At 40.6% G+C, this 15,632-nt stretch overlaps 1 protein-coding gene across 1 annotated transcript in view; it reads right to left on the reverse strand.

Annotated features, from left to right (window-relative positions):
• The window catches only part of LOC137600527 (thrombospondin type-1 domain-containing protein 4-like), a 42,305-nt gene extending 30,766 nt beyond the window's left edge, over positions 1–11,539 (reverse strand). The window contains exons 1-7 of the mRNA XM_068322204.1: positions 11,242–11,539; positions 10,637–10,677; positions 10,368–10,437; positions 8,872–9,191; positions 7,491–7,923; positions 6,383–6,485; positions 2,228–2,364 (exon numbers count right to left, since the gene is read on the reverse strand). Of these exons, the coding sequence (XP_068178305.1) occupies positions 2,228–2,364; positions 6,383–6,485; positions 7,491–7,923; positions 8,872–9,191; positions 10,368–10,437; positions 10,637–10,665 (1,092 nt within the window). The 5' untranslated portion in view covers positions 10,666–10,677; positions 11,242–11,539. The remainder of the gene's footprint in view (positions 1–2,227; positions 2,365–6,382; positions 6,486–7,490; positions 7,924–8,871; positions 9,192–10,367; positions 10,438–10,636; positions 10,678–11,241) is intronic.
• Between the last annotated feature and the right edge of the window lie 4,093 nt (positions 11,540–15,632).

Genomic DNA, 15,632 nt, shown 5'->3' on the forward strand with positions numbered 1-15,632 from the left:
TCCACATTACAATAACCACCTTGCCCAGTGAAAATATTTATCTTCAAAGGATATGATACTTTAAAATTTTCAATACGAATAAATGTTTTAAAATCGGGAAGTATGTAGTAACAAAGATGAAAGCATGAGAGAGATGGTTCTCACAGGACCGGGACTCTACGATCATAAAATGTCTTATAGAAAAGGATATATTTCTGTGTCTCAAGTAGAGCTACAGTTATAATCAAAACCCTTATAAACATCTATCACACAGATTACCTCCGACTACAAACAACAAATAATGCAGCAGAAAAAGTAATCCAAACTTTTCATATAATGAAGCACTGACAGGAAACATTTTACGGCACAGGAGGTTTTGAACAAGTAAATAAGTGGTTGTAGATTTATTGAACACAGCTACAATAGTCAGTGCCTAAGTGTCTAAGCTGTTACTATTAAATCATTTAAAAAGCATGTACAGTATTATGACAGCAAGGCAGTCTGCAGTCATCAGCTTAGCAGTTATTTACTGTAATCATCTTTGTTTCACTGTTCCCGCAACTGAGGCTTTGAGCAGACTGAGAGTTGAGATTTATAAGTCATGATTTACTGTACATGTAGTTGTGCTATGAGAAAAAAAGAAATACCACCTGAGAAGCTATAAATGTAAATTTATTTGAATTTAGAATCATTCAGAATCCATCGATTTGAAAGATGTGTTGTATGTCAAGCACTAATGTTAATGTGAACAGAATATATGGGATTATGACAGACAAGCAGCTGATTGTCAAGCAGGCACCAATGATGACTTATTCTCTGGAGGAATAAGACCTGTAAAATATTATTTTATTTATTCAAACAATAATAATATCTGTGTTCATGTTGCCTTGGATTAGAGGTGGATCTGCTCTAGAAATGGCTGGAATAGCTGAGAAAATCGGAGTGGAGAGTGATGGAAACTAAATGTCTCCTTTTTGAAAATCTGCTAATGAGCTAGAACCCCCGAAGAGTTGACAGACCCATAAATCAGACTTTACTTTCCATTATGGAGTCAAATGGCACTCTGTAGAGCACATACTTCTTCCAAGGCAGAACAGTCCGACATGACTGTTCTGACCCATTGCCCATCTCTCCAGAATGCTTTGTGAAAATTGGGTCAGTAGTTTTGATGTAATTATTAGGAACATTTTTGAAAAAGGCCCTATCTATAGCAGTCTTAATGAAAATGGGAAAAAACATTTTTTGGATCAGCACCAGACATTATTGAGTTCTCTCCTGGCCCAGGCCTGACCCTTCTACCAAGTTTCCACTAATTCAGTTAGATGCATAATAGACAGAATTTGTGAAAAAGTCTTGAGTGTGCAACGTAAAAAAAAAAAAAGAAATAAAAAAAAAAGAAAGAAAGAAGAGGAAAGTCCTAGATATACCCAGTTCTTCCCTGGAACATGTCCAGCTCTCCCACCAAGTTCCATGAAAGTCCATAAAGCAGAATTGTGTAATCTTGCTAACAGACCGACAAACAAAAAGCCTGGTTGAGACATAATAACCTTGGCAGAGGTAATACTAACTCAATGCCATTCGTGAGAGATCACTGTGTTATGTGTGTTAGGAGTGAAAGGGCCTAAATGAGAGATCAGAGGGCTTTCTCTCTTAATTAAATCTTAAGGACACAAAGATTGTCGCTGGATTACAGTGCATGGGAAACACACAGGGTCGACTGTGCAAAGTCTGCATGAGAAAATGGAAATGAGTTCTTCCTCCTTCTAAATTTCAAAAGAAAAATGTTAAAGTGAGGCCAGCTCTCTGAATACATAGCAAACCATGAGCAGACCAGCACAGCTTTGTTGTGTTTTCATGGAATGTATTAAATATAGGGTCAGAAGTTCAAATATGTCCTACATTGAGATCCCAGATCTCAAACTTTGGCCCAAGACAGTAAAAACTTCCCCCTGACCTCCACTTCACTCCACACACAGAGCTTTCACTCTGAGCTGTGCTTCCCTCTGCTGGTCACAAACGTCACTACAGCAGAACAGCTGCATGGAAGGAATACACCTTTGGTCGAAGAAAGTTTAACTACAGCATAACAAAGTCTTTAGTGATTAGGTATTGATAACCTCATTGATGGTACGCAAACATCACAAATTAAAAGCACGACTGAGTTGCAAATGAACACATCGAGTTGCATGATACAGAAAGCAAAATCATCTGCTGAACATTTACATTACAGTTTTATACAGGGGCCTACCGAACATATTCCTGCCACACAGAGAGAAGTTTCGTTCTGCCCACATGGTGTCCCGTCGATCACTCGGTCTGATTGTCTCACGTAGAATCTGAAGCCTATGGCCCGGCAATTGAGTTCACAGCTTTGAACCCCAGGAACTGAAATGAGATTTAGGAGTTGGTGACAAGTTTGTAGAAAAGTAAATACTGTATATTTATTTAACAGTGTACAGCACAGGTGTTAAAGTAAGATTGGTCTAATAATTCAAATAAAGCACTGGGACACAAATCTGAGGTCTAACGCTCCCAAACCAATGCCTGTCAACAACCCATAAAAACACACAATAACACCGAGGTCAAAGTGAAAGTTAAACCACAAAACAATAACACCAATTCACTAAATACCATTCATTTACTAATACCGCAAGATGTATGATAAGGTGTTATTAGCATAGCCTTAAGTAAAAACAACATTTTTTTCCTACAGGAAAAAATGAATTAAAAACCAACATGCTTGTGTAAAATGCATCACTTCAGGGGTGTCAAACTCCTCGAAGGGCCAGATGTAACTTATAAATGTAACTAAGTGTAACTCAATGTAATGTAAAATAACTAATGTAACTAATTTTTAACGTTAAATAACTCAGAAAAAAAAAAGTTTTTTGTTGTTCAGTCATAACATAAATCATTTCAATTTGTCAGGTTATGAAACACACAGAACTCCCTCCATTAATCAAAGATCAAACATTCCAATTGAATAAAGAAAAATAACATCAAACACAAATTAGGACATTAACTTTGTTCAAAACATTTTGTCAGTGTTTAAATGGGCTTAATTACTACATTGTAGGAAATGTAGCTCTTGAGCTATTTATTTTTAGACACTTTTTTTTTTCATTGTCGTGGGTCATATAAATGATGTGGAGGGCCACACTTGTCCCCCGGGCTTTGAGTTTGTCTCATGTTCATTATTTCATGTGAAATATTTTAATAACATCCAGAAACATGACTAAAAAATGTGCTTTCTCCCACAAAGTACAGTGTTAGTGCCCCTGGATGACGTGTATTCCTGAAATGAGGCACCATTAATTCTAAAAGGTATGGCTGAGGAACAACAACAATTACAGCTGCCAATCAGACGCCACCCAAGCCACATTCTGCATATGTAAAAACAGTGTGGCTTCAAAGTTAAAGACCACGGGTGCTAGTCTGGTCTACATGCATAAACCTGTCTTCCACTGAAAATGTGCAAAGCATTTTGAATACTTCAACAGAGACCCCAGAGTGCTGAGCAACTGAAGGTGTGCGCGAAGAAAATATCACCCACAAGGACCTCATTTAGGTAGACACGTTGAACCTACACAGAGATAAACACAGTCCATCTTCTCAGCAGTAATGCCAGTTTACACACGCAGCATTAATATCTTGTCTTTCTACAAGAATACTGAGATCTCCTTATTATTGTGTTTTGTCCAGCTTCCAAGCTCATGACTGCTCTGTCTAAGCTGTAAATCATCATTTGATTAAAAGAAAATATTAATTAGTGGCTTTATATATATATATATATATATATATATATATATATATATATATATATATATATATATATATATATATATATATATATATATATATATATATATATATATATATATGTGTGTGTGTGTGTGTGTGCGTGTGTGTGTGTGTGTTATTTATGTGTATGTATATATATATATATACATACACATAAATAAGTTGCTTCTTATGCATTGAGTGTTTAAAGCTGCAAATAAATGTGGTTTAAGAAAGTAAAAATTAAAAGAGAGGATCAAGGGTTGGAATGGTAAAGAATCTGTTGTTTTTTGTTTGTTTGTTTGTTTTGAAGGTACAAGTACTGCAGTGTCAGACTGAAGAGAACAATGAATGCAGTGCATTTAGTTCAGTTGGAATAAGGTATTTTCTTATTACAGCTGTCAAAACATCCACATCCTCATATATTTAACTACCTGAGGCTTTTTAATCTTAACATCTGTATTACTCTCAGCCAAAGCAGCAGAAAGACAAGATCTCAAAACTACACTTGTCTGACAGGAGATTAATTTGGGGGTTGTGATTTTCAGCCCTATCACAGAATTACCATTCGGGACATGTTTTGACTGTTGCCTGGATACCTCAGGTGAGTGAGTTCTGAGAGTTTGTATAAATGAACATTTATCAGCGAGCCTCCAGACAGGTGACAAACTGCAGTGCTGACATCGCAGCACAACTTAGTTCTTACGGGTCACTGGTCGGGTAACTGAAGGAGAAACTGACATGACAAATGAGAGTTGTAGTGAAATGTGTGTGTTTTTCTGTGGGTTAGGATTGTGTAAAACACTTTTTAAATTAAGGTCCTGATCCATCTCTCCTATCCACCTTAAACAGCAACTATATGGTGTCGTTGTTAAATCCCGCTTCAAAATGGTGATGTATTGTAATTGTCAGTGTTTGACCGCTCGTCCGGCCGGCCGGCAGTTTGTCCACGGAATATCCTCACAACCATTGCAGATAGAAAGATGAAACAAAAATCACATCACTCTGGTGGCAAAGGGGATGAAAATGAGATGATGACCTTGAAAATTGAGAAAACTAGGTCAAGGTCAAATTTCAACTTTTGTACACTTCATAGGTCAAAGCTGGTGCTTTGATCTATGAAAGTTGGTCAGAGTACAAGCTTTGATCTTTGACCTACACAAGTAGGTCAGGGTAAAATTTTGAATTCAGAGGTGTCACGGGATGTTGCAATCTGTGACTGCCTTGGTTCTAGTTCTGTAAGTTAGATTTTTTTCTATCTTTGTTTCAAAGAAATGCTTGAGGTTTTTTGTTGGCTGTAGAGATGGAAATGTTGGTCTGTTGGTCAATACTTGTCTACGATTCCTTGACCTTAACTGTGATGCCACCATTTTTTGAACAGTAAAGACTATCACTCACCAGCTCAGCGCATTAATTTATCTAGGGCCCAAGTGTATGACTACATAGGGGCGGCAGTAGCTCAGTGGTAAAGCACGCGGTAGAGCGGATCGTCCTATGATTCAAGATCGGCGGTTCGATTCCCGCTCCTGCCAAAAAAAAAAAAAACACCTGGAGGTGGAGGTATCAGCTCACCTCCATAGCACTGCCAAGGCACCCCTTGAGCAAGGCACCATCCCCCTTACAAGTTGCTCATTTGGGCGCACCACAAAGGAGCTGTGTGTGTGTTCTGGGCCTGTACATACATATACTGTATACGATGATTAAAAAACTAACTAGAGTGTGCCACTAATTTCCCAGCGCTAATCAGTTTTTAAAAAAAAAAAGCTTCAACCAAGCTATGACTCTGAAGTTGTTAAACATTTCCTGAAGAGAATGAGCATATTATCTTCTAATTGCTTAATTTTGTGATATTGTTCCATATTTAATTCCTTGCTTTGTTTGAAAGACTAATGTCAACTGTTTTTTAAGTTCCTGCCATCGTGGGTCTCACAGCCATAGTTGAAATCACTCACCTGTCTCCGATCATTAAACCCTATATACCTGCTACCCTGTCTTTTAGAGTCCTAGTAGGTTCAGCGTTCTCAAGTGTTTATTCTAATGTTGGTTTCTATGGATTCAACTCAGGTTTGTTCCATGTTTCCTTTTCTTTTCTTTTTTTTGGCCGTACTCTGCCTCCGTTCTTTGGTTGTGTCAAAAATAATTTATGTCGGAAGCTTCTGCTTTTTCCAGCATCCCCTTGTGTCCTAGTTCTGTCTTTGTATTTGAGTCACATCTGTACATTATAAGTGCTAAGCATTTGATAGACGATCATTGTGTCATATTTACGCTTTGCATTTCTTTTGCAACTCCTCCCACCTTTGCCAATGTTAGTTAGGTTCACCTTAGATTTTTTCCTAGGTTATGTGGAGCATCGACCCTTTTCCTTGAGAAATATTTTAGAATCTTTGCTTTGTTCCTCATTTTTGCATTCATCGTTCTCTTGCCAACTCACGATTGGATTTGGAACGCCTTCACCTTTTTGCCCATACATGAATTAACTTTCTTCACTTATTGTTACGTCACTGAAATACAGGTAAAATTGCACTACTTCCGCTTTGAATTACAAATTATAAGATGTTGCCATAACACAACCAAAAAGTCACCAATGCACTGAACAAATGTATACTGCATGTACACAACATACCCTCAGTGAATGGTTCCCACTCGTAAACTCGACCCATGAAAGGCTGGTTGTTGTATGAAGAGCACTGAACAGCCCTGATGTTTCTGCTGGATGGAGGGCAGGCCTGCAGATGAACCAAACAGACACACACACATTGATTTTCCAACAAGTAAACCCTTTAGCAGCTGCATCAAGCTCACATTTGTCATTGTTACTCTGGCTGCTCTGGTCTTTGTTTGACTGGTGCAGTCGGGCGACTCTGCTCAGACTGTTTTAACTCTATGCTTGTAGCTCTGGATCTCTTGTTAAAAGCCTCTACATTCCTGTACTTATGATTCTTGCCAGTGAAACTCAACCTCTCTGACACATCCCTGATTCCTCTGCTTAAACAAGACTCTGGTCTGCTTTGCTTTGCTTGAATATCAGTGTCATCACACATCCGAGATGAGACACAGAACCAGACACAGTTTGGATTTATTTTAATAAACAACGATTCCATTTGGATCTGTTGAGCAAAGCTCATCCACACTTATCCATTACAGTTGGGGTTAAATTGATTTCATAATAAAAGCCCCAAAAAGGAATTTTAAATAGGATGTCTTTACTGTACGTAACTAAAACATTTCCTTCCTAATGAGTGCTTCTATCCTCAAACAAAAAGCAAAAAAATCCTACATCAGCTATTTGCCAAATCCAGGTATTATAATAGAGGATCAAATCACGTGGTGTGTTTTGAATAGCTACGGGAATGAGTGACAGGGTAGATGGATGTTTCTGTTCTTGTTCTGTGTCTGTAACTCTGGTGGACGGCAACAGAGAATTAAATAACTGTCTTCTTCTCCACAGACCTTATACTACTTGTCAATTTTTTCTCAGGTTAATTTAAAAAGGTGATATGTAATGTCAAATTATCATTACCTGACTGATCTGAATAGACAATAATCTAACTGAAAGTCAGGTTGTTTTTTTTCATGTTCAAAACTTGCAGGAAAAAATTAGCTTGTCAGCAAGTTGAGCCAATGACAGAAAGGAGCACCCAAAGATCCACTGGCCGAGGAAATAAAGGAATTGATAATAAAAAACAAATAAAAACTTTAAACAGAATATTGATCATCTCAGATTTACATACTTCACTCTTGCAGATCCTGTAGTGAGCAGGATCTCCTGTGCAGAATGATTTAGGCAGAGGGTTGTAGGGTCTCTCTTGGTGGTGCTGGTGTTCATAGGTCTGGCTGCTTGATCCACGCTCCCATTGGACCTGCTCCTGGTTGGCTGAACCCGGTTGGTACAGGGGGGCCCAGACTCGGTGATTTTGATAGTTCTGTTCCTTGGGCTGCCTGTAGGGCCTGCTGTAGCGATAGAGGTTGGTGGAAGGGTCGAGGTTGTTTGACCTATGTCCACCATGGACTCGAGCGCCAGCATGGTGGGCATCAGCTGCAGCAGAGCGTCTCTGTCTGTGGGAGCGAGCTGTCCCAGAGTTCTTAGCTGCATCTGTCTGCAATGGGGTAACATGAGGAGCTCTCCCATAGCCATACCTCCCGGGCACGATGTGAGTGACCCTCCTGAAGAACCCGATAAAAAAAAAAACAGTGTCACCTCCATCTCTAGATGTTCCTAACTCTGCTTAAACCAATGAGAGGGAAAAGAAAATATCATCTTAAAATACAATTATATTTATTCACATCACACGTTTGAATTGTAAAAGCATCAAAATATCAGTAGCAGAATTCTGGGAGTTTTTGATGTAGTTTTTTCCCCCTTAAATTCACATTGAAACAGCCTTCTATTTATAAATGCTATTTGTTTTAAGGCAAGCACAACAGGAAGAAGGTCACAAAGCTGTCGAGCAGAAGCCAAGTCTTTGACTCTGCCCGTAAAAGATTGGCTTTTGAAGGGCAGTCAGATGGTCCATAGTGATGGCTCCAAAGAGTCCCTGTCAGCGCAGGCTGCTCAGCATGCAGCTCAGCCACACAGGCGCTTTGGAGACTAACAAAGACAAGAGCCCTAACACAGAAATAAAGCTCCTCAGTGACCCTCATTACATTCAAACTACTTCCAGTAGAGGTAGACAGGATTTTTTTCATTCAATTAGATAAAAAATAAAAGTCTATCAAATATATAATAAATGATTTCATGAGATAAAATAGGTGACATTAAAGAACACCTAACATCAACTTCCACTTTTATACAGATATTCTGCACAATTCACTGGGCACATGATGTCAAATTCATTATTTCCATACTATTCAATTCTGTGCTGAGCCCTATATACAGTATATATATATATATATATATATATATATATATATATATATATATATGTGTGTGTGTGTGTGTTTTATATATATATGTATATATATATATATATATATATGTGTGTTTTATATATATATGTTTTATATATATATGTTTTATATATATATATATGTTTCATTTCACGATTTGACTCTAATATTTCCTTGAAAAATTCATATCATAGATCCATCAACCTTCACCAGACATTCAAGTACCTGCGTCCACCAGGTCGGCTCTGCTTCTCCTCCCTCAGCTCCTCACGGATGCTGCCGTTAGACGACAAGCCTGTGTTGCGGTGCAGAGGAACTGATGGCCGCAGGGCAGAAATGACATGGCCTGGCTGCTGGGGGTGAAAGCCAGCCTTTCTGGGGTATTGGGCTTGAGTGTAAACGGGCAGACAGGGCCTGCTCTGCTGCTGTACCCCTCTTCCGCAAGTCTGGGAGCAGGTTGACCAGGAACCCCAGGTGCCCCAGGAGCCACGAATTTCTCCATGCTCTGCCCTGAACTCCTGTTGTGACTCTGCCCTCTCAGCAACCTGTATGAAGATGATACAACCCCGATTAGCAACACCACAGCGTGCAAAACATCAGGGCAAAGCACCGCAAAGTAAATGCCAACAATTGATGGAAAGCCTCCATCAATGACACTTTAATCTCCTCAGACTTGTACAGGCTCAAGTCGGTGACCTCATCTCATCAACATGACTATCCTGCCTCCCTGCCTCCCACCAGTATCCCTGAAACAGATCTCTATTCATGGAAATAAACCCCTGATTTGGCTGATTAGTGGATCTCTGTTAGTGGCCTATTCCCTATTGGCAACCTGCATTTCTAGCTGTTGACTCTATCCCCCTGTGCAACTTTGCCAGGGACGTATTAGCAGTGATCGCTGCACTCCCTGCCAGGAGAGGCTCTGTGCCAAGCCTACTTTATCCATGGAGCTGCATAGAAATCCTGCTCTTTGAGAGGCACTTTGTGCCCATTTGTTGCCTCTCTGGGCAAACACATGGCCGTAGTAAAAGCTCAGCGGTCTTTGACTTTCAGTGGATGGAAAGTGAATGCAGAAGCAGTGAGGAGAGTTGGCAGTAAGTTCGCCTCCTGTCAATCAGCATGTGCAGCTATTCAGAGAGACCCCAGAACCCCCTACCTCGTCCACCCTGTCCCAGCCTTTGAAACCCAACCCTACTGTCATCTAACGATCTCCCAGGTCAGCCAAAGGTCACACAGCTCGACACCTGGGGGAAACACATGGAACCGACTCTTGCTGAAACCCTTGTGACCAACTGTTAAGTCCATCTGCCAGTCATCTTCACCCGTAATGTCCATCCATCAGTTTCCTCCTCCTCCATGTGGTCCAGAGGGAGGCTGCTGACTAGTGACTTCAGACCTCTGTTTCAATGCAATCAAAGCAATTTTTCCTCTCATGCTCTTCTTAAATGTTAACGGATTAGCGCCCTGCTCAGGTTTCCCTTGAGGAACACCTCCAATGTTTACACACACAGGGATACCAGCACAGAAGAAGCAGGGCTGAAGGTTCATACCTTCGACTGTCTTAACAAGGGACTCGTGCACGTCTCTGGACAAATGTCCCATTGTTCCTTTCTAACAACCCGGAGATTTGAAGTCCCAGGAATTATTCGAGAGAGATCTGCCATCACGTGCATGATGCAAATGTTACCATCCTCACCAGCTGCCGAGCAACTGCTGCTCACCTTCCTCTGGCCTGTTTCTTGTTGGCCATCCAGGGGGTCTGACTGAAGCAACAGGAGGACGAAAGAAACACTACAGGAAAAAGACAGAGTAGATACTGATAGTTTTACCTTAGTGGCATTATTAGTTTACAACCAAGAATATGTACAGTGGCGTGATGTTCATAAAGTTGATGAACAATTAGAGAACTAGACAGACATGGACGTTTATCGGTATGTAAATGAATATGAAAACTTGTGCAAATATATAAAAAAAATCCCTCTGACATTACCTGGAAATCCAGACCCAGATGTTGTGCATAGCTGCTGGTTTCTAAATTGAGTGAAAACAAAAACAGAAAACAAAACATAATTACATAACATACATCTGACTGATACTTTCTCCACATAGACGCCGTCTCTCAGGCCACAACACGCCGTGACTGAGTGACTTCACTGACCTGAGTCTCCCCTCTTAACGTCTCAACAGTGTCGACACGATGACACTTTTAGCTGCGATTGCATCTCTCTGCCTGACAGTCCTTCAACACACTGGCTCAGGGGGACAGAATTAACAGCTTCTACCCACTTGACCATGTGAGTTGACCTCTCTGACCTCCGGCTCCTAATGAGGGAACCCCCTGCTGAGGAACTGCAACCCCATTAGACCCCAGGTCTGCCGTCCCCTTGGGGGACAGATTTTCACTCCTCTCCCCAGACAGTGTATATCTTTCTTACTTTTCCACCTTGATTAAATTATTTCACTGAATTAGAAAGGATGACCGGAGAGCCCTTAACTTTATAGACAACACACATGAGACAAACTTGCAGAGCACACATAAGCATTACTGTTACTGATATCATTATTATTAAAAGCATAATGTTCATGTTAACTTACCTGTAGGCGTCTGATGGAGAAGTGCAGTAATAGTACAGGTCCTTTACGCCGCAGTGGAACCTGTGCGTCCTGCCGCACCGGAGCGCTCACAGATTAATTTCCAGGTAGATCGTGGTCGAAACATTAATCCAGGTGGAACTGCAGGGTTTCACTCCGGAGACTTTGCGCTAAAGCCATTCAAATCAGTAAATCCTTCCTCCGAGTTATGAATCAGGCCACTGGCAGCGGAAAGTCTGGGAATTGGTCATCATGGTGATTCCAGGAGGTTCTGCTTTTACGCACGAAGACACGGAATGACAGAAAGCTGGAAACTAAACAGCAAGATAGAAAGCAGCTTCTGCTGCGCCCCCTGCTGCAACACACACCCTCCGTGTGTGTGTGTGTATGTGTATGTGTGTGTGTGTGTGGGGGGGGGTATGTGTGATGTAAATATGTAGGTCTGTGTCTCTTTTTTCCCCCCCGACTCCGTGACTTCGTGTCAGTGCGGGGTTGCGAATGAGGAAGAACAGAGACAGAGCGCCAGCTTTCCTTATGCTCGGATTCCGCGTCTCTTCTCTTGCCCTGGAATGTCCTTTCTGGAGCCACAGGCAGGTAAATGATCCCATTTACCAGCTGAAATTGAGCCAAAGTTCTAAGATTCACCTGGCATCTGCGTTAGTTCAGAAACCTGCGACATTAGTATTCAGTTGTTCATCAATCTGGCTGCGCAATAATTGTTTAACACAAAACACCAATTAGGCCAAGGATTTAGTCCATTTGTCTTTTGTTATATTATTATTATTACTACTATGAATTATTTTTACCTTTAATCATTTGCACTGTGATGCTCTTGATTCACCACTTGATAAATTGTAAAACCACCACAATAACAAATAAAGTCATTTGTATATTAGCCCTTATATGAAGGAGCACTTCAAATCACAAAAATACCTAGAATGATATTCAGGACATAACCAATGCTCCCCATTCCACTTGAGTTCAATCACACCCTGCATTAGACCCGTACCCCCTGGACAGAGTACAATGGATCCACATCAGGCAGTATATTCCAAGACCAACCTCCATAAATCATCAATACCTTATTCCCTGACAAATGAACGACAATAAATTCTGAAGTGGATTGGGATTAATGGGTAACATACAACTTTTTATTTGTCTGTTTTTGTTTATTGTTTTTTTTTTGCTATTTTTTGTCCAATATGCTACAAACTACCTGAAGTATTTCATGACAGGGCCAATTCAGGAATTCCTTCCACTTTTAAAAAAAATATTTTTTTGTTAATTAAGGAAACTATTTTATAGATTACCATAAAATGATTTGGTAAATGTCAGAGTAGATGCAGATAATGGGGTAGATCTACAAGGGCATACACCTTGAGGGACCCTAGGCTGAAGGTATGGACATTGCTCAGTGACCAGTTGATGACATGTTGGCTGCATTCTTAAAGCTTTTCAACTGATGCATCTAGTAATTGACAGAATGGGTTCTAAGGGCCACAACAGGACCCTCGGCACACTGTTGGAGAAAATTCATTGATTCATTGAATTTTAAAATGTCCATTTGAAGTTTATGGTTTACCACTATTACGATTCATTCATTCTAGGGAACCAGCTGACTTGGAATGAGCCATGTTTTGGAGTCCAAATAATCACAAGCTAATAAACAGGATAAAGATTTGTAAACTGACTGAAAATAAGACATACTGTAGTTCAGATGGAAGCCTGTGAATTTACAAGGTTAGTACCAACCTTATAAATTCACAAGAATGTCTACAGATCCAAACATTCACTTTCTTCTATTCATAAACTGGAAAGGCTCAATGTGCTGCTCTGCCCCCCCCCCTTTTCTTAATGATAGAATGAAAATGGACTTCGGTATGTTTTACTCTCAACTTAGTTTCAGTAAGGGTGCAGCTTATCACAGCCTTTGTCTAACATGCAGCTGGGCAATACTTTCACGAGTAAATGTGTGAAAATAATGTGAAAAGTATCAAGAAGTCAACAGTATGTGCCCCCTCATCCATGAGCTGATGTGCCATGTGCAATACCTCTGTATAGACCTGCAGAAGAACTGCTCCGTTGACCCTGACAACCCTCCTCACCAGTGCCGTGTGGATATTGATGCCACTCAGGAATTTTCCTTTTAGCTTGATGTTTCCAAACCCTTCATGGGAAAACAAGGCCCAATTAAAGCCCTTTTTATGAAATTACTGGTTGGGCTGATCCTTTTGGAGGCTTCTTTAAAAAGAGATCGGAAAGGGGTGATGGATAGAAGTATGCATAGACTTACAACTGGATATATGTCACAAAATACTCACGAACAATTAACGAAATGATAAATATTGTTCATATTTTGCCATTTTTTTCCAGAATTGAAGCAATTATTTAATGTAAATCAATGTAACACTATTAATATTATTCCATACTATAAAATAATCTAATTCACATCATTCAGATGATTATTTTTTTCATTTATTGATGTTTAGATGGTTCTTTTTCTACAGTGTATAACTAACAATAAACAGTAAATCCACACTGCAGGCTCAGAACCAGTGTTTAGGTTTATGGCTTCTCATTTAACTATAAAATAATTATAAAGAAATCCTGTATGATTGTGATCCATTGTTGTCGCCATATATATAATAATGCTGCTTTTAAAGCAATCACTGTAACCATCCACTTGCAAAAAATAATTTCGGCAGTAATCATGAACAACTACGGTATAAAATTGAAAAGTGGATGCAACAAGTTCAGGCATGAAAAAGTATTCTGGGAAATCTAGGTAACAACTATTAGAGTTAGATACACACACATATTGCAACAATGTGGGTACACAATGGGTGTAATTACTTTTATAACTCTAAATGAATATTTCTGTAAGTACCTGCATGAAACGGTGTTTACTTATATATGATCTTCGTGTCAATGATAATGAAGCAGTACCTCCAGGAGTTGGTCCAAAGGGCATCAGACACCAATCTGAAGGATGAGGCTTTGCACAACATACTGATGATGAACTAAAACCAAGCCCAGCTCTCCAGTGGCAGGGCACCGGGGGTGAATGAGATTATGAGTATCTCAAATCTCTGGATGTACAGGGATTCTCTTGTTGACGTTGCATGGCAGGACCTCTGGACTGACAGACTGAGGTGGTGGTCCCCCTTTTCAAGAAAGGGGACTGGAGGGTCCCCTTTCCAGTTCCCTTGGAAGTTTATTCTAGGGAACTTGAGAGGAGGATTAGACCGATAGTCGGACCTTGGACTCAAGAAGAACAATGCAGTTTTTGTTTTGGTTGTGGAACACTGGTGCTTGAGGGTTCATGGGAGTTTGCCCATCCATATGTGCTTTGTGGATCTTGAGAAGGCATTCAACCACATCTCTCGTGGTATCTTATGGGGAGTGCTCCAGGAGTACGGGGTTCAAGGCCCTTGCTAAGGTATGTTCGATCCTGGTATGACTGAAGCTGGACAAGGAAGGGAAGGACGGAATGTGAGATCAACAGACGGACCGGTGCAGTGGCTTTAGTGCTGCTGTCATTGTATAGGTCTGTCGTGGTGAGGAAAGAGCCAAGTCGAAAGCTCTCAACCTACGGTCATGAGCTTCGGGTAATGACAGAAAGGACAAGATCTCAGGTACAAGTGGAAGAAATGAGTTTCCTCTGAGGGTGAGGAGCTTAGTCACCAGGGAGGAGCTCGGAATAGAGCAGTTGCTCCTCCATATCAAGCGGAGTCAACTGAGGTGGCTCGGGCATCTGTTTCGGATGCCTCCTGGATGTCTCCCTGGGGAGGCATGTCCTACCGGAAGGAGGGGAAGACCTAGGACAAGCTGGAGAGACTATGTCTCTTGGCGGGCCTGGGGTCACCTTGGGATGCCCCCTGAGGAACTAGTGAGGTTTCTGGGGGTAAAGAGAAGTATGGGCATCTCTGCTCAGATTGTTGCCTCAGGGACCCAGCTCCGAATAAGCAGTCGATGATGGATGGATGGATGGATGGATGGATGGATGAACTGAAACCCCATCAAAAAACTTATTGATTTTAATATTAACTAATTAAGAGCTACATTTCTCCCAGGAGTACATAAAGCTAAAGAATTACATCCACATTAAAACTTACATAGATCAGCCAGTCTGGTCAGCGGTGACTTGTGATAACATGTTAGCACTTCTAGTCCCTAAATCCTCACTTGTCAGTTACAGTTAATGAAGTGAAGAAAAAGTCAGAGTTCATGTTAAGATGCTCAGTTGAGAAAAAACAAAACAGTAACTAATACGTGTGTGTGTGTCTGTGTGCGTGTGTGCATGGAGTGTGTTTCACACACCATCTGCCTGCAGATTATACAGGGGTTAACAAACTTTGGGGGATGTTTGAATGAGGGGTGAGAAATCAGTGAAG

The sequence above is a fragment of the Antennarius striatus genome, chromosome 1 (genome assembly GCF_040054535.1).
Source record: "Antennarius striatus isolate MH-2024 chromosome 1, ASM4005453v1, whole genome shotgun sequence".
NCBI lineage: Eukaryota > Metazoa > Chordata > Actinopteri > Lophiiformes > Antennariidae > Antennarius > Antennarius striatus.